At 44.1% G+C, this 18,963-nt stretch overlaps 5 protein-coding genes across 22 annotated transcripts in view; 3 read left to right on the forward strand and 2 right to left on the reverse strand.

Annotated features, from left to right (window-relative positions):
• mrpl14 (mitochondrial ribosomal protein L14) overlaps positions 1-18,963 on the reverse strand; it is a 78,903-nt gene that overhangs the window by 20,361 nt on the left and 39,579 nt on the right. The gene's annotated exons all lie outside the window — the stretch shown is intronic.
• LOC109631257 (zinc transporter ZIP9) lies at positions 8-3,183 on the forward strand. The gene is made up of 7 exons (XM_020089890.2): positions 8-273; positions 434-539; positions 774-935; positions 1,022-1,090; positions 1,801-1,886; positions 1,976-2,110; positions 2,204-3,183. Exons 1-7 carry the CDS (start codon positions 178-180, stop codon positions 2,471-2,473), a joined length of 924 nt encoding a protein of 307 aa, XP_019945449.1. The 5' UTR covers positions 8-177; the 3' UTR covers positions 2,474-3,183.
• On the reverse strand, positions 3,361-7,220 carry LOC109631805 (coiled-coil domain-containing protein 177-like). 2 transcript variants are annotated; one of them, XM_069538804.1, is made up of 2 exons: positions 7,115-7,220; positions 3,361-6,009 (listed from the first exon to the last, which is right to left on the reverse strand). In XM_069538804.1, the coding sequence occupies exon 2, from the start codon at positions 5,874-5,876 to the stop codon at positions 4,188-4,190; it is 1,689 nt and encodes a 562-aa protein (XP_069394905.1). In that variant the 5' UTR covers positions 5,877-6,009; positions 7,115-7,220; the 3' UTR covers positions 3,361-4,187. The 2 variants fall into 2 exon arrangements, with proteins under 2 accessions (XP_069394905.1, XP_019946352.2); XM_020090793.2 differs by lacking the exon at positions 7,115-7,220 and adding an exon at positions 6,310-6,956.
• Positions 7,124-11,617, forward strand: nsmce4a (NSE4 homolog A, SMC5-SMC6 complex component). Of its 2 annotated transcripts, none has more exons than XM_020087991.2 (11): positions 7,124-7,202; positions 7,916-8,226; positions 8,311-8,391; positions 9,208-9,338; positions 9,934-10,082; positions 10,448-10,547; positions 10,662-10,752; positions 10,836-10,930; positions 11,023-11,068; positions 11,163-11,248; positions 11,339-11,617. In XM_020087991.2, exons 2-11 carry the CDS (start codon positions 8,016-8,018, stop codon positions 11,396-11,398), a joined length of 1,050 nt encoding a protein of 349 aa, XP_019943550.2. In that variant the 5' UTR covers positions 7,124-7,202; positions 7,916-8,015; the 3' UTR covers positions 11,399-11,617. The 2 variants fall into 2 exon arrangements, with proteins under 2 accessions (XP_019943550.2, XP_019943558.2); XM_020087999.2 differs by having other exon boundaries at positions 7,134-7,202; positions 7,898-8,226.
• Positions 12,870-18,963, forward strand: part of tacc2 (transforming, acidic coiled-coil containing protein 2) — a 49,732-nt gene continuing 43,638 nt past the window's right edge. For 6 of the 16 annotated variants that reach the window (XM_069538784.1, XM_069538781.1, XM_069538786.1 and 3 more), the window contains exon 1: positions 12,872-13,222. In XM_069538784.1, the coding sequence (XP_069394885.1) occupies positions 13,112-13,222 (111 nt within the window). In that variant the 5' untranslated portion in view covers positions 12,872-13,111. Of the gene's footprint in view, positions 13,223-14,210; positions 14,362-16,564; positions 16,668-17,384; positions 17,454-18,963 lie in introns of those variants that run through there. The other 10 variants (XM_069538787.1, XM_069538791.1, XM_069538795.1 and 7 more) reach the window with 6 other exon arrangements.

The raw sequence follows: 18,963 nt of genomic DNA on the forward strand, positions 1-18,963 counted from the left end.
GGTGCTGCTGCTCGGCAGAGAGGGAGGGAGGTGCCGCGGTGAGACGTGGAACAGTCAGACCGTCTCTGAGGTCGGTGACATCCAGTCACTGACCCACCAGGACACACTCAGCACCACAATGTAACACAGCGGCACACCGAGCCGCCACGTGTTTGTCTATAACGCGTCGACGTCGTCATGGAGGGTGGATTGATTATCACTTTGATATCGGTGGCGATGTTTGTCGGTTGTTTTCTACTTGGATTCATCCCGCTGCTGTTCAGACTGTCTGAGGTGAGTGTCGCTCCTGAAGTCCCGGGAGACTGTGAACACATCACACTTGGTCTCAGCCTGCAGTGAGAGTCGTGCTGATGATGTTAAGTGTTGTTATGACTGAATCTGTTCTGTGTGTCATGACACTGGATCAGCTGACATCGTGTGTCCACTCTTTCAGAAAAGCCTGCAGCTGGTCACTGTCCTGGGGGCTGGACTCCTGTGTGGCACCGCACTGGCCATCACCATCCCAGAGGGAGTGGGCTTACTGGAGGAGTCATGGAGTGGTGAGCAGGGCCCTGCACCCACCGGCCCCATAGACAAACTGAGCTGAAGGAGGGAAACCTGCAGTATTTATCTGCACAGCTCATCAGACATGATGAAGTGAATGTTTGATTGTGGCCCTTTGATGACAAGTGATGAAGCACATAGGGATTGAAGTGGTTCAGTAATTGTATGCATGTCCACCTTGTCTTTGTATGTGATCAAAAGCTCTCCATGTCCTCATCTTCTCTCTTCAGCACCCTCCTCTGATGTGCCGTCCTCTCTGAATGGCAGCAACAAAAACACAACCTCCACAGAGAGAGGCCGTCCGCCTCGCTTCTTCATCGGAGTGGCTTTAACTCTGGGATTCACCTTCATGTTCGCAGTGGATCAGATTGCAAGTTACATCTCCACGCGGGGCAAGTTGGCTGACCTCTCGCAGCGTCACTTAATGTCCACCACTGTCTTTATTCATCACCACAACATGTGCACTGTCTCATTTCAGACCGAACAACTCAGTTGCACAAAAGCATCGGTGTCACAACCACGTTGGGGCTGGTAATTCACGCTGCAGGTACTTGTACTGTTAAATATTTACTGCACTTTTCTTTCTGACTTGTGTTTATGCCTAAAGTCAACAAGATGTTTGAAGGAATTCCATGTTGGCCAGAAGCAAGGACGATTCCCAACAAAGCTTTAGAGCTGTTCAAAGCCTCATGTGACTCAGCATGTGATTCTGTCTGAGTCTTTTATGTTGAAAGACATTTTCCTGAGTTTAAACCATAACTTGGAAGCTTTAGCTCATTTCAAATCTAAAAGCAAGTAGCTTTTTAAAATATGTTCTTTTCTGGGAGGTTTTCACGGCCCATATAAACAATGAAAACAATCTTACAGAAGCGGAATCTCTCGGAACCCTCTATAGACTGGTAACAAAAAGTATAGCATACATATCGGCCAATGAAATTAATATTTCAGTTCAGTATTTTTAGTTTAGTTAAATTTCTACACAAACTACACAAGTAGTAGAAATAAAACAACAACATAACTTGACAGTTTCTGTCCTAAAAGAAGTGGGGAAAAGTATCATGCCTCAAATAGATTATATATAAAAAGAATGAAAAAATAAAGTAGAAAACCTAACATGGCAAATAAAATGAGGGTAATTTTTCATAACAGTCAAATAGAAAATGGAAAAAACTCCATCAGTGTAATGCCACACTATAGAGAAGCACAAACATCCTCTGATGCAGCTTGTTATTAACATCATTTTTCTTCTGTGTCCAGCTGATGGATTTGCTCTCGGAGCTGCTGTGGCCACGGGTCAAGTGACAGTGCAAGTCATAATATTTTTTGCAGTGATTCTACACAAGGTGAGGTTCTCAGAGAGAAAAAGACGAGTGACGTTCACTAGTACTGATCATGAACAAGTTGTAACACAGCTGCATCTCTTATCTCCCAGGCGCCCACAGCTTTTGGTCTGGTCTCGTTTCTGATGCACTCAGGCCTTGAGAAGAAATACATCCAGGGACATTTGCTGGCCTTTTCAGCTGCGTCGCCAATAGTTGCCATCACCTCTTACTTCATATTACATGCAGTGAGAACACAGCCTTAAGACCATATCTCAGTGTTGCACAGTCCCAGTCAGTGGGTTTGTTATTCATGTGATTTCATGTGTTTGTGTGCGCAGTCTGGCAGCTCGCCTCAGAGCCAGCTCAGCTCCACAGGCGTGGGAATGCTCTTCTCAGCTGGGACTTTCCTTTACGTGGCCACGGTGCACGTTCTCCCGGAGATCAGCAGCAGCAGAGCAGACCCGGGCCAACCCTCCTCCGACCCCCAGCAGCACAACACCGGAGCAGAGACTCACCAGCGGCGCTACATGGGGCTCATGGAGAGCCTCACGCTCATTTTCGGGGTCGGGCTCCCCATGGTGCTGGCTCTCGGGCTGCATGATGACTGAGAAGAAGAAAAGAAAGGGCACAGTGCCACCGCACCTGAGGGGAAAAACTGTGAGCACCTGTTTAGCATAGTGTGTGAACTCGAGAGGCGGTACAGCATGACTTGAACCGGAGTTTACTTTGGTGTGTCTCAGTGAAACTGCCCTATGACTCCCGCTATTGTTGGTTTAAGAAAAGACCTTTGCAGGCAGTATAAAGACTCTGATAGCAAATATATCATCCTTTGTTGACCGAGTTTTCATTCCAAGAAAACAGAATAGGCTACAGTTGTTGCCAAAGCTAAGGACAAGGCCTGTTCAGTGGTGAAATCCCAGTAAATTGATAGATTTACAGGAACGACCAGGTCATATGATACCATCTGTTACACCAAAGATAAGAGATCTGGGCCAGACTATTTTTTTTATTTCTTCCTTGTTTGTGTTGTTTAGTCTGGAGCACAGTCTTTCAGTTTATTAATGTGCAATTATAGTCTACACATGACCATGAGAAAGGGCGTGAACATTTTGTGTGATTAAATAGGAGATATAGTTTTTGACTTAAGAGTTTTAACTGACAAAGCCTCTTGTGTGTGTCGGAACATGTGTAATAATACGTAAGACGCCTGTGGGTCTGTTACATGATAAATGAGTCAATGGTTCAAATCACACGTTACTTCTAGTTTTTTTAGTGCAGAAGTTTATTTGAAATAAAAATATGTCTGCTTGTGTTATAATGATGCTTCATGTCATTTTTTTGTATTAGTCCAGTGCACTTTTGTTTACGCAGACGTAAACAATCTGATGCTAATTCATTATTTAATCCTCCAAGTGTCAGTTTGCACCCCTTTCATCAATTGCCTCTGAGACCTGGACATAGAACAATCAGGCTAGTGTTAAACACAATGACACAATTAAGACGTTTTGCTTTTATTTAATACTAAAGATAAATAAAAGTGGACAATAAAGATAATAAAACATATCCAAATACTATAAAAACATGAGAAACATACAAAACACATATTGTTCATGCAATACATCATCACTTCAATAAACTGTTTCTATTGTACATTCATATATTTCTTTGGTTCTGCGTTAATCTGCTTAATTCACATAAATGTATATAAAAAAAGTTTCTCTGAGCTCCACTGGCTGTGAATGGCTGCTTATATCAAATTCAAAACACTGATGTCATCCTTCATGTAGCACCAGAGGCAGGTTAACCCCTCCCACTCAGCTCTGCAGATTTCACTTACCCACACGTCTCAACTCTACACAGGCTGAAAAAGCAAACAACCTGTAGCCTCCTGTTTATTAAACCAGTAAGAATATGTGTAATACTAAACTGTGTCCTGCTGGATCAATCAATACAAACCAGTCTGCAGTCAGTTTGTCCTGACGGAAGGTCACCACATGGTCAGACCTATAACTCCAGGTTCATTCTTACCTTTAATACATTTAAAAACTTTATATGGCACAATCCTTTAAGTTGGATGTCTAATCGCACTGTGACTTTGTGTGTCATTACACAAATTCAATTCTGCACATCCCTCATTGAGCTATTTTGAGCCCATCCAACAAAACTCTGACATGATAATGGTCCATGGTGTGTTTAAGGGCCCTCTGTGCAGCTCGGGGCCCCAACATTTATTTGAAGCTTCAGCTGCAGCCCGGTTACAACCCATTCATCCACATGTATGATGTGTCCTTGCTGTATTTTCAGATTGTTGCTGCAGTAGTTTCATAGTTTCATGTGGCTCATGGAGGCCGTCAGCTCAGCCTGCAGAGCCATCTGATCGAAGGTCTGTCTATGTGTCAGCTGCCTCGCCCTGTCTCTAAAGTGAAAGGAGGCCCGAGCCAGTGTCTGTGCCTCCTCCTGTATCTGCTCTCGCTGTCTCCGCAGCCTCTCTCTCCTCCACTCCTTCATGCAGATGTAGCTCTCCTTGACCCTCCTCATGGCCTCCTCCTCTCTCTGCAGCCTCTCCCAGAGCCTCTGGTGGCAGAGCTGCCTGTGTTTGTTGCGCTGCTGCGTCTGCTGTGCTTTGTCCCTGTGCTGGGCAGAGGTGTACCGGGCGGCCCGCTCCATGCGGCGCTGGTTCAGTTGGACCAAGATCTGCTTGTGTGTGAGCTGCTGGACGCTCTGCAACCTGGACCTCAGCTGTGCCCTCTGAACCTGCTCCTCCTCCCGGGCTGCCCGCCCCTGCAGCTCCTTCAGCCGGGCCTCCACGGCCTGGGCACGTTTCTCACAGGAGTGCTGCAGCTTCTTCTCCAGGGTGCTCCTCATCTGTGCCTCCTCTTCCTCCATCCGCTGCTCTATCTCTTGTTTCAGGAGGATGTGTCGAAGGAGCTCCTTGTGGTTTTCCTCCTGCAACCTCTTCCTCTCCTTCTTCTCCTGCAGCTCCCTGCTCCTCCTGGCCTTCTGCTCCTTCTCCACTGCCACCTGTCTCTCCTTCTCCTGCTCCCTCTTCTCCACCTCTTGCTTCTCCCTCAGAAGCTTCTCCTGGTAGCGTTTGCGTCCCTTCGCCTCTTTCTGTGCAGCCTCCATCTTTTCTCTACGTTGTGCCTCCACCTCCTCCTTCAGCCTCCTCCAGCGGTCCTCCTGCAGAAGTGCCTCCAGCTTGAGTTGCACTACTTTCTCTTTCTCTTGACGCTCCCTCAGCCTCCTGCGAGCCTCCAGATCCTCATGCCAGTGACGCACACTCTGCCTCAGTTTCTTCCTCCTCTTCTTCTCCACCTGAGCCCACTGAGCTTCCATCTGCCTCTGGGCCTCCTCTCGCTCCTGCTTCTCCTGCTGACAGTGCTCCAGACGAGCCTTCTCCTCCTCGTGCTTCACCAGCATGAGAGCTGCAATCTTGCGGTCTGTCTCTGACACTGTGACACACATCTCCCTCCTGATGTCCTCTGTGAGCCTCTGCAGCTTCCTCTCAGTAGACGGGGAGTGTCTGAGGTCTCCCAGCCTGTAGCTGCAGGCCGTGCTCCTGTCTGGCTCTCTGGGACCAGCAGCAGTGCAGGAGGACCTGCTGGCTGGTTTCCCTTTCAGGCACAAGTCTGCATATGGGATGGAGTGTCTCTGTGTCGACTGATCCTTCAGTTTGGCGACAGGCACCTCCTCCAGGCCTGGCCACCTGTCCCCTGCTCTCCCCTGGATAATCCTCTCCCGCTCCTCTCGGCACATTTGCAAAAGCTTCATTCTCTCCTTTTCGTAGGATTCGTGCATAACTCGCACCGCCTGCAGGGGGACATCTCTCTGTTCAGCGATCAGCTCGTTCAGTGATTTGATCAGAAGTTCCACGGGTTTGATGCCGAGGCGCGAACAGGACTCCAGAGAGCGGGGGCTGGTTAAGACATAGCGGCTCCTCTCTGCCTCCGCCAAGTCAAAGTTGTCCAAGTCCAGACGAAGCACAGGGAAGGTGGTCCTCTGCTCCCCCATGCCTCAGATAGAACCAGTCTGGAAGTGACGTTCAGCTGCTTCACGTCTCCTCCGCTCCCTTGTTCCAGCTCATTCTCTCGTCCTCTCGACGCAGGGAGGTCATGGAGGGATTAGAGCTGCGTGTCCTGCTCGGCTGTAAGAAACCACAGGCAGGAAGATTAGAAATGTTATCTGTAAATATTAAAGTTTGCACAACCCTGATGAAACGTTTAGTTACAGAATAATATAGAGAAGTAGTTGACCTCGTGGTAAATAAACAGGAAGCACAAAACCAACAGCAAACATCCAGAAAGACTCCAGAACAAGGGAGATGTTTTCCCACACTAATCGTTTAATCATTAAAACTTCACCTTTATGCATCTGAAATGATTACAAATCAAAGTAAGGCCAATATGAGGAGACTGGCATCTTTACGTAATGTTCTTAAACTTACTTTGATTACAAAAAAGAAAACAAAAAAAGTCAACAGACCCCGTCAGTGATCACTTTAACCCTGTGCACAGTCAGTGATCACTTTAACCCTGTGTACAGTCAGTGATCACTTTAACCCTGTGCACAGTCAGTGATCACTTTAACCCTGTGCACAGTCAGTGATCACTTTAACCCTGTGTACAGTCAGTGATTTAAACTGGTTGTAAGAAAAGTCCTGGAAGACTGGTAACAGCTGGGGGTGACGCCTCAAGTTACCATGACGACGAAACAACGACTCCACAGTCAAGAGCGGCTGTACAAACAATCAGACGAGTGGTTACAGCGCCCTCTACTGTAACGACTGTCCACCATCACTGACGTTAGTTCCACCTCCACCAGACTTTCATCAACGTGAAGCTCCGAGAGAATCGACCCGAAGCTTAATGAATAAATGTGACAACAATGCACGCGGTGATGTTAGATACACACAAGTGTGTATTACAACTTCTCACTCACAGGCCATGTTTGTCTTTGTGTAATCTGTGTTTCAGTTGTTGGATCTATTATTTGTATTTGTATTATTTATTTGTTTTTCTCGTGAAATGGGACATTTTGTAGTCCCAGGAGTTGCTTTCCTTCCGTTATTGTGAATTACTCTCTGATTCTATTGCTGTCATACTTAAAAAAATTAATTATAATCCAGTTTGATGTATGCATTTCCTTGGAATAATGCATTTATGTGAGGCTGAAGTAATTTGTTAAACGATATTATTATTATTATTATTATTATGATTACTATTATTATATTGTTTTAGTTGAATTGCCACCTGTCATTTCCTGTTTGTAAAGAAAGTACCAACACAGAACTAGCTTCATGTTCCGCATGGAGACTGGCGCCCTGTCAGTGCTGCGCAGGTTGGTGGAAGTTTTCTGAATCGTCTCTTTCAGACTCAGTAGAACAGCAGCAGAAACTCACGGTGGCCTTTTTAAACGTGTCCTCGCTGAGACAAGAGCCTCGATGGTCTTAACGCTCGGCTGAGTTTCTAACAATAAGTGATTGAAAACAATGACTCATTTTGGAAGCTAACCACGGCTAACGTTGGAACCATCCAAAGATACGGGCAACAGAAACGAAATGGTACACTGTTCACCACTTCCGTTTTGTCCGGTCGCGGCAGGTCCAGCAGATATTTGCTTCTGATTCTGGTTTCATTTCTATTGTTTTGATCTTTTTGCTGCTTTTGAATGTTTGTTAACCGCAAGCGAGTCATTGTTGTGTCGGTGTTTGGTTTATATTTAAAGGATTTGATGTATTTGTTAGTCAAACAGCCAACATTAGCTAACTCAAAGTAAAAGCATCGTCCACAGTATGTGGCAGTAGCTGTGGTGAAGTCTCATCAATAACTTCAGCAGCACAGCACCGATGAGTCTGATGTGTTATTCACATCTGGTTTCTTCTCTTCTGTTATGACTCCAGAGACATTCAGCACTCGTCCATCTTGTGAATGAGCTAAAGTAAAGGGGTGTACATCTTGACTTTTATGACGTCTTTGGTTGAACTGAAGAAGTCTCCTGTTTGTTGTGATTCTCCTCAAAACAACGTTGAGCAGTTTGAAAACTTCCTCCAGCTTCAGATCCGCCTCGTTGTTGTTGTCGGAGTCTCGGTCCGGTTCATTCGCTGTAACAGAGTGTGGTTCACCGACACACTCGGCTCCTCACTGACCGAACATGAAGAGAGCCAGGGGCGGCTCTGAGGACGACCCTCCCCGGGAGAACGGCACCGCAGGCCGCCGCAAGAAAGCCGAGCGATCGCAGAGCAACGGGAACGAGAGCGACCCCGGCTACGGTCCTGGCGACCTGCAGGACAACGGCAACAATGACCCGGCCCTCCGGAGGGAGATCCGGAGCAGGTACCGAGACCTGATCAACACCGTGCAACGTGAGTACAGACGGGACAGACAGGGAGGAGGCTCGTGTTGTTTATTTGTTGACACGATCTGATGCACGTGTTTTTGTTTTCCAGAGAGCAGAGAGGACATGCTGAACCCCTCCAACAACAAGCTCACAGAAGTTTTAGAGGAGGCCAACAAGCTCTTTGAAGATGGTATGTCAAGAAAAATCAAGGTTCATTGATATTGAGCGTTTATAACAACCACAGTTGACTTGAGACTTAAAAGAGAAAGAAAAAAGAATATATACTTTTTTCAAATATAGGATTAAATGGTCAGGGTCTTCTGCACAAGTTTGATCGTTTGCCAAGCACCAGCATCTTTTAGGGACATATCTTCAGTTGTACCTGAGCGTAATTAGGTCTTTCAGACTTTTAATCAGCAGACATCCACCTAATAAGGCAGGCCCACCACAGGCTGATGGCAACATGATGGCGTATGTGGCGATAACACCCCCACAGCCGACCTCAACTGGGTGGACTATTGCTTTCAATCGTCCTTGTTCTGCCTCAGATGGCATTTCCACTGCTCTGCATAACACATCCTCTTCCTCTCATCCGCTCCATCAACAGCATCCGCCCAGAGCACTGTCAATCCTTAGAGGTAGACGACATGTTAGAACAGAGGATCAGGTCTGGCTATAGGGTGGTAGTGACAATATGCAATGGGACTATAAATAACTAAAAGCTACTGGCTACAGTCAGTGATTTAAACTGGTTGTAAGAAAAGTCCTAGAAGACTGTTAACAGCTGGAGGTGACGCCTCAAGTTACCATGACGAGCTACCACTCTACCCTTCAGCCACAACCACAGTCCAAAGACATTTGGGTTTGGTTAATTGACGACTTTAAATTACCTGTTTCACTTGCTCTTTTACATGTAATGTAATTTTGCAGAGTAACAATTCTTTTATGATTCACATCAGCACCATGCAGCGCTGCAGCTCTTTGAATTCTCTGTGATCTTTTTCAGTTCGACAGGCGAGGGAAGCGGCTCTGGACTCACAGCTCCTTGTCATGGCCACAGACCTGGGGAAGGAGAAAGCCAGTCAGATGTTTGCTGAAGGCACCGCTTTCGACCCCACCGCCTTTGCTGAGAACCTTGTGAGTACATTTATTGTGTATACTCAATATGTCCACATCTACAACTGAGGGAAGTGTCCTTTAACTGACAAAACCATGCAGTCACAGAGTCCTGACTACTAAGTGTGAGAAAAGACAAGAAGGTCAAACCAGCTGAAAGAAGAGTCATAAAAATAGTCTTTATTCTTATTATAGTGCTTTGTTTGTTTCTGTTCCTATATTTACCCATTGTTTTATCTACATGGTACATATAGTGGAGATATTTTCTATTCCTTTAAGTGAACAACAGCACATTATAGCAGTAATACCTGCTATGTAAATATATAACATAAATATAACACATCCTTTAGGACAAAGCTGTTACAGTAGCTAGAAAGGCCGCTGGGTCCAATACATCTTTCAGTTTAGCTTTGTTTCATAGTATTTCTTTAGTTTTCATTGTCATTGGTTTATGTAAACAGATTGGTCAAAACAAATAAAGCAGCAACATGATACAAATATAATATAATACAATGTTAAAATAACAACAACCCAGATCTGCTGTTGTTTTTAATGCAAGCACTATGGGATCACACATTGCAGTAGTCATGTGGAGATGTGTCTGCTTCTCCGACAGTTGTCCTTCATGGGACTGAACCGACTAGAAGACGGAGAGGACGAGCAGAACGGGGGCACAGTTGAGGGTTACCTGCCCCAGGATGCCTGGCAGAGAGTGGCCAGGAGAGCAGAGTGCTGTTTCAGGACCGCACCCTCCTTCCATTACATGTGAGACGACTAAATGTGATGCACAAATTAAAAAAACTCTGAAATTCAATAAGCTGAATTTTAGGCTGATGGAGGGGCGGGTGGAGTGATTGAGTCCATGAAACACATTTTTACGGCTAAACAGTGTTGCAGCCAAATCTAAACCAATTGAAGTAACTGGGGCTCAATTCTTCAAACAGAAGACAGAAAATGCTTCCTGTGGTGTCTCCTCCTAACAAATAAACCTTAAAACAAGAGATTAATAAAAAAATAATAAATACACATGTAACAAGTTTGTTATGACTCTATTAATACTTTATTTAGTGCATGGTTTGTTACCATTTCCCCCAGTATTTCCTTTATTAAACCCTTTTTCCTTTCATCAGGATGGGCTCTTTCCATGCAGAGCCGCCTCCTCCAAAGCAAAAGATAATGCGGCAAAGTAAAGCGACTACGAAGGATACCACAAGGATAATGCCCACTCAGGTAACCCAAGTTTCACTTCCATGGCTCCAGGTACCTGTACGATTGTGACTTTGCAAACAGATCCAGGTATGAGTATCATCTGAACTAATATACACGTACTACTCTCTGCCTCAGCTGAAGAAAATAGATAAGTCCCATGAAGAAGCGACGGAGGAAGAGGTTGAAAGGATCCTAGGATACCTGAAGGGTTATTACAAAGACGATCGTGAGTTTAAAGTTGATCTTAGACATTAACGTTGCATCTATGTTTTATTATTATTTACTCACATGTCTCTGTTTCTTTTTTAGCAACGTCGCCAATATCATTCTATGAGTTTGTCATTGACCCCAACTCGTTTTCTCGGACAGTAGAGAACATTTTCCACACGTCTTTTCTGATCCGGGTGAGCTGCCTGTGCTGAGGTCTATTTAAATTGAGCTTCTCTGTCCTCTAGTGGCTGTTAGTAGACATGACAACATTGTCTGTGTGTTTCAGGACGGTTTGGCACGGATGCATCTGCATGACAAAATGCCTTGCATAGGTGAGAGGATGGGACATTAAGTTGTATTATTCAGGCTGGGGAACAGGAAAGAAAATGTGTCCTGCTACATTGTTGTGTGTTTTTTGTGTTTCAGCACCTGTAGAGGAGGAGGAGGCAGAAGCTGGAGGATCAGTCAGCCCTAAACAGTGCATCATCTCAATAAGTCCAAAGATGTGGAAGGTTGGACATAATTTAGCAACAATAAAAGATCTAAAAGATTTTTTTTTCTATTATTGGTCATAATTTTCTTATTATAACTTGTTTTCACAGGAGCTCATAGGCGTCTTCGACATCACACGCACGATGATTCCTAGCACGCAGGCAGAGTGAGGGGCCGCGCCACTTTTTCTTGAAACCTGAAACTGAAATTGTTTTTAGGTGTGTGTTTTTTTTTTTTAGATTTCTACATAATCCAGACAAATTCTTAGAAATTTTCTGAGAGATATGTAGAACACATTTTGAGTTCATAATAACTCAATTGCACATTTTATTTTAATGTTTGTTTTACTGTTTTTAGAAGTTTAAGTAATAAAAGACAAAGAATAGAAAGCTGGTACTGTTTTCATTTATTGTGAGCACGTTTAAATAGCAGGTGTTGAACATTACTCTGATACACTGGTCCAGTTTTCTTACAGTATTTTCTGTTAGGAAATGAGTTTATGCTGTTATTGGTATTGGACTTTGTCTTTAAAAGTGATGGACAGTTCCAGCAGAGGGTAAAGAATGAAAAGCATCTGTGTGTGTTTAAAGGTCACGACTCACTTCCAGGTACAATGTTACTCTACTACTACTTTTTACTCTGATTCAATGATTTAACAGATTTTTTCCTAATCTGACCATAAGTAATGGACAACCACTTTTAGATTTGAGGGATATACTACATATAATATTGAATTGTTCACGATTCATCATGTTAAAATTGAAATCTAAGTATTACAGCAGTAAGAAGTGTTGTGAGACAGAAACAAACCAGTAGGGCATTCAGTAGAGAGTGTAGCTCGAACAAGGCCCAACAGTCAATTTACACAACCACATGTACAAAATCCAGTTCACTCCCCTCAACATGACAGATTTTTCATCTCGCAATGTCAATAAAGAAGAAAGATTCCTGGACCCCAACTAACAAACAGACAGGGGTAGAAACATAGACTCTTTGGAGAAGGTAAATATGTATTTTACTATTTTTAAATGTACCTAGAGTATGTTTTCTTATGATTTTACACAATGATTTGCTTCCTCAGATCTCTATAATTACTGGAATAAAGCGGGGTGGTTGACCTTTAATAATCCAAAGACATGCGACTGGTGTCAGAGATAAGTGATGATTCAATGGTGTCACAAGCTTAAAAGATCTGAAACTAACAGCAACAATGAGGAAATACTTTAGGTTAATTTGAGGATAATTAATAATATGACGTGGGGGTTATATCTTTACCCTAGTAACTGAACAAACTGCAATATTAAGCCTCTAATTTGTGCGAGATGCTGTAAAAATGTGCCAAATTTACCCACATGACAGGGAATTTGCAGATAGGGACATTTTCATTTCATATTTTTTCACTGAACTAATTTCCCTCCTGCTCTATTTCAGCTGAGTGATCTCTATGATCAGATTTATCTGGATGAACACAGTGGTGTCTTGGTGCGCTCTCATCGTGACGATGTCTCTCCATCCTCATCTCCTGGCTCTTTTAAAGGCACAGGCACCGCTTTATGCTGCATCCCATCTCTCCCTCTCTGAGCTTTTTCCTCCCTCCAAAGCTCTGCTCACCCATGTATGCAGTGGTCTGAGCCTGAGCTGCATATGAGTAGCTCCCTTTTTCGCACACACACTTTGCTCAGGTTGGATTCCTTATGTAATGTAGATTTTTTTTATATAGCAATGGCTTGAGAATATATGTCACAGCTGCACCACGGGCAATGCAGTGCAGAGCATTTATTAGTCACTGAGGCACACACTCTTACAGACACAGAGGCGTGCACACACACACTCTGTCAGCAGAGACCTGGCTGCATTGGCAATGCTGAATCTGACTGATAACAATGCAGTTCTGCAGGAAGGTGCTCTGCCAGCCATGTAGTGCCAGGGTCACTTCACCAGAGGAGGACATGGAATACAGGATGGGGAGCTGCATCGGAATCTCACACAGCCAGGTAAACAGAGGAGAGGAGAAGGAGTGTGTGCTGAACTGAGGCTGACTGCAGCGTCGCATCACCGTGCGTGTGTGTGTGTGAGAGCAGGCAGGACAGATTTCCACTGGTCAGGAGCTGAAGCTTCTTCTCCCAGGGAAGATGCTGAGAGGGAGACTCGGTGCTCTCCAGTGGTGGAGGAGGGGCGATGTCAGCTGGGAAAAGGAGCTGTGGAGAGCAGGGGGTGAGGAAGGCAGGAGTGTGAGGGGGATGCTGTTTGAAGTGGAGGAAAGTGGAAGGCAGGTTGACAAAACCTGAAGAGAACAGATGATGCACATGTTTTGAGAATAGCGGTTGAGAAAGAAGAATCCTGCAAAGCAAAAGGGATGTTTACGCTGCTGTGATCTGTCAGAGACAGAGCTGATCAAATCAGTGTTATTTATAGGGATGATAAGCCTGTTCTCTCCAAACACTGAGCTCAGGGCGGCCTGTGATGATGGCAGATAATACCAGATCCAACTTACATTTGTAATTGTTGCTCCTGTTTGCACGGTTGCTTTGTAAATCCGTGCTGCAGCAGGTTTGTAGTTGCAGCAGTGTGTTTGTTTCAACTGATGTCCGTACATGTCAGTCACTGCAAAATCTCAGAGAGACACTGTGTTCCCCAAGCTGAAGATGAGATGTTGCATGAATGTAAAACCTGTGGAGCAAAAGTACAGGTGAGATGAAAATCAGAAAAGCTTCTGCAGTCTTTCAAATGATCAGTCAAGGGACCAGGAGGCCCCACACCTTGACCTGCTGTCTATAGCGTGCCTGTTTGTTTACAGCGTTGCCCTAGTTCCCCCCCAGCTGACTGACAGGCCTCCTGAGCCTGTCAGAACAGGTGACACCCCTCCCGTGCTCCCCTTCCACCCACAGTCCACCAGCATTACTCCCAGACATGGCCACCCCTGCTCTGATTCGGTCTCCTCCCCTCTGCCCTGTCCTGTGTCCACCCTTCGTCCTCTCCTCCCACTCAACGTGTAATTCGTAAATATAGCAACAGACTCCTCAGACCGGGGGGGCCCGAAACAAACACTGGCCTTGAGTCTGACAGTAAACACAGTGAAGGGGGTTTGTCAAGAGGCAGACACTGTGTCAGGAGAAGTCTCTTGTTTGCAGTGGTGAGTAGTTTACTGTGTGTTAAAGCGTTGATTTTAAATGATTTATCTGGTTTATAGTTGATGAAAGAGTCAAAATATGAAAATGGACGACGGAGGGGTGAAGGGTGAGATCGGTTAATGCATGCTGTGGAATTTGCATGACAGTGTTTTGCAGTCTAGAGTGATTACTTCAATATATTTACGATAGTTGCCATCGGCCAGGTTGAAAAAAATGGTTTAAACTACAACTTCATCCCCTGCACGGTGTGTTCACCTGTTCTTCTTGTTCCCCCACCTTGCTGAACTGTGTTATTTTTTATCATCTGAGACCGACTGGATTCTATGTTGCTATTAAAACATTAGAAAAACAGTATTTGGTTTAGTTTGGAGGCTGTGCTGCTGCTGGGTCTTTGTGCCAGCGGAGGGGGGGTCAGGTACGGGTCAGGAAACATGGTAACCTCACACTCTCGGTGTCTCAGCAAAGACATGCGGTGCTCATTCAAAACCCCAAGAGCTTAAAGGATGGCTCACGTTGACTGATGGATGGTCAGATGATGAGGTGACGAGAGACCTGGCAACAGTCTGATCATATGATTTCCTCCCGTTACCTGTTGATGCCACCAGAAAAAGCCCAAACACACACACACACACACACACACACACACACACACACACACACACACACACACACACACACACACGAGTGCAGGCTGAAATTACACCCCATTCACACAAATAGCCAGCAGGCAGGCACTGCATGGAGAGAGGTTACCACGCTGCAGAATATAAAGAGGAAACAGACAGTCATCACAATATATAATAACTAACAAGTCAGAAATTGAATGACTGGTTTATTTATTCTTTTGTTCATTTGACAGGGACAGTACCAGACTTGGCTCAAACTTAATTTTCTGTAATCTGTAGTCGCTGGGCAGGAAACAGAGAATAACATCTCTGCCAAAAGAGAAACATAACACTGTGGCATAACCCCCCAAAAAACGTACACACACAAAAACCCCACCAACACATCGGTTCATTGCCTCTACATGTGTTTGGGAATGAAGTGTGAGGACAAAATTGTGCACAAGACTGCAATAAAGACAAACAGCAGTGGACAGCGTAGATTTCTATTTATATAGTCTTACATATCCAGGTCAGTGCTTTCTGACTAAACACACTCCCTACAGTCATCTGAGGAAAGCATGAACGGCCTCTGCGTGTTTACTGCTCAGCAACAACAAAGATATGTTCATGCGAGAGGAAGAAAGATGCCCTCTGAAGCAGGGTTACGACAGTGGCTCTGCTCAAATTCAATGTAGAGCTTTTCTTTGAATAAGTTAAATGTCCCAGTTTATTTATAAATGTAGTTTTAGTTGTTCATATAGAGATGATTCATTTGATCAGAGACGCTCCTGGATATTTTGAATTGTCTCCATCCTGATGTTCAATCAGAAGAGTGCACACTGCTCGGAGCCAAGTGAGCTGTCATTTACCCAGTTAGGATTGTTTATTGCGATTACCCAGCCTCAGTCACTGTGGCAGTATGCTGCAGTCACATCACATGCACAAAGTGACACACCGCATGTGTGGGTGTTCTTCCAGACCTAAGGGGGCCGGCTGTTTATAATTTATACAATAGAGTAATAAGGAAAATCCACTTTTTTGAATGATAGTTATTACCTCCACCAAGGAGGATGAGGTTTTGTCTGCGATTGTTTGTTTCCAGGATTACTAAAAAACTACTTGAACGATTTCTATAATATTTTGTGTAGATGTGGGGGCGGATCCAGGAATATTTTACTCTTTATTCAACATCGTTCATTTTCCTCATTTATGTGTGTTTGAAATAAGGTGCAGGTCTAAATATAAATCAATTTTTAAATGTGGTTTCATTTGGGGACTGTTGGGCCATGGCGGTCTATGAGCTCCACTTAGTGCCATTCTACATCCAGAAGTTAGGATGCTGTTTTTCCTGCCTTGAAGCTCAAATCATTGAAGGTAAAGCCTGCACTTTGGTACTGGGGGGCAGTTTTGCATCACAGGCCCCTTAATCTCTAAAAGAACACATGCACTTACACATTCTCTCTCCCTGCTACTTCAAGCTCATACCAAAGACATTTAATCCCACAGAGCATGAATATGTGGGACCACAGCCCCCTTGTTCCCTCTGTCCCAGTCTCTCTTTGTTGAACCTGGCTGGATGCTGATGGTTCTTCTGTGCCAGTGTCTTTCAGCCAGCCGATGTGAGGGGCGCCGTTGGTTTGGGCAGTTGTGGCCCTGCAGCTGGTTGAGTCATGGGGAACGAGAGCAGCACAACCGAGGCGTTGGTAAGAACGAGTTTCTGGCAGTGGATGGCTGGGTCTGCTAATGCTGCACTGTGCATACCTTCAACTCTTTCGTGCACAGACGACTAACAAAACTAACCCGCATGATTACAAACTGTTGGCTTCACATGAGAAGTCTACAGAGCGGCAGACTGTGTGTACATTCCTGTGCTTAATTGAGGCTTGTTTTTAATAAGCATTCAGACAACATGCTTTGTTGTATCATGTGGATAACCTGTCTGTATGTTAGGTGATAGACTCTTAGACTCTGTTAACTCTTAGACTCTGATACTACTAAACTTGCTTTCTGGCTTCTTCAGTTTATTTGAATTCATTCCTTTATGACGGGTAGAAGGCTTCCTTTTTGCATCCAGGGATATTGTTGCAATTAACTTGTTTTTAAAAAAAATGTTTTTTCCTGTAACAGCAATTGGAAAATTTACACCGATAGAAAAACATGTGACATGAGGTCTCCAGCAGTGGAATTCAGGATTATTCTAATAGGATTAACATAAACATTTGTCTCATGGGCCATAGTCTCTAGAAACCATGCACACTGGAGCTCACTGGATGTGATTCTAGAGTTGGTTTTAAACAAAATCCTCAAAAACAAGGGGGATTTATTTTCATTGCATTAGTACATACCACTACAACTTTATAGCTTCCTATAGATTTTCTTCTTAGAGATCTCTTATTGAACTCTTCCATTCCCCATTACAGCCAGAGGAGGGCGCTCCAGAGAATGTTCTTCTGTTTCCACCACAGGAAACTCAAAATGACTGCTTTCAGGTACAACTCTCTATGTGTGTGTGTGTGTGTGTGTGTGTGTGTGTGTGTGTGTGTGTGTGTGTGTGTGTGTGTGTGTGTGTGTGTGTGTGTGTGAGAGAGAGAGAGAGAGAGTTATTAATTTTAGGAGTATGTGTATTCTAGCAATATTAAGTCAGTGGTAATTAAAAATAACACAGAATCCTAATTCTCCTAGTCAAAGTGAGTAGATTTCAAACCTCCCATAATTTTCTATTTGTATCATTATCCCTTCTAAGGACACATATCTCTGACTGTACTCGCTGCGATGAGTCAGACTGAATTGATTTATTTCTGTCCCCTTGGACGTCAAACATCTTTGAGGTTTGTGATTCTCTGTAAATGCAACACTTATAAAAATAATAACTTCAAGCATCTTTCAAAACAAAGTTCAGTGCTTTCGATTAAAACAGATGTCACAAGTGGACAAAACTCAAACTATCTTCAACTATACCCGTAGTTAAGAATACATCATACCATTAGAAAGATATGAACAAATACTGACTGCCTGTTAGACATCTCCAGATCCACAGCTGAGCTTTAACAACGAAAGTCTGACAAGTTGTGATTTAAGGAACAGTTAGTAAATGGCCCTGCTGGAGTGTTTCAGGCGGTGATCAGGCTCGTAGGGGTTATAGCAGATAGAAGCAGGAGTCTTATTTTATTTTATTTTATTTTATTCTATTCTATTTTATTTTATTTTATTCAATTTCTTACATATTGTTGTTTTTTATATTGTTGTTTTATGTACATAAGTAGTGCACCAATGACACCAAGGCAATTTCCTGTATGTGCAAACATACTTGGCAAATAAAAGAATTCTGATTCTGATTCTGATTCTGATTCTTACCGTTCAAGGCTGTAAAACAAAAGTAAAAACTTAAATTCAATTGAGAAACTCACAGGTGACCAGTGAAGGCCAGTTGATAAAAGCAGCAACGTCTTTGTCTGGTTTTATCACCTGCGTGTGTATTTTGCATCTTGGCACCTGGTGTTTGAGGATAAAAATAAGAAAGTGACAAAGATGGAAATGCTTTTATCCTGGACAGTTTAACATCCTGCTGAATGCATTTAGTATTTTTACATCATGTTCGTGTTTGTTGAGAGTCACTTAAGTATAAAATTGGCTTAAATGTCCACGTGCACTGATGAACACGGTGATGATGTCAGACCGAAACACGCAGAGAGGTCAGAGCAGGATGAGACAGTTGTTGTTGGGATGCAGCAGGATGTTGTGCGTCTCTGTGTGAGTGCATGTAACCTGATCCTCTCCCAGAGGGTCACTGCAGGTCCGACCCTTGGCCTAATTCCCAGCATTCACCTGCAGAGGCACTGTCAAGCAGCCAGTGCAACCAAGCAGGCATGAGCAGCAGGGGAAGGAGGGAGGGAGGAGGAGGAGGAGGCAGGAGCAGAGGTGGATAGGGGAAGAAAGAAAAAGAGGGAAGGGACATACAGGAGTAGGAGGAGGGGATAGAGAGAGAGCTGAGTGGAAAGA

Source organism: Paralichthys olivaceus, chromosome 14, assembly GCF_024713975.1.
Source record: "Paralichthys olivaceus isolate ysfri-2021 chromosome 14, ASM2471397v2, whole genome shotgun sequence".
NCBI classification, from domain to species: domain Eukaryota; kingdom Metazoa; phylum Chordata; class Actinopteri; order Pleuronectiformes; family Paralichthyidae; genus Paralichthys; species Paralichthys olivaceus.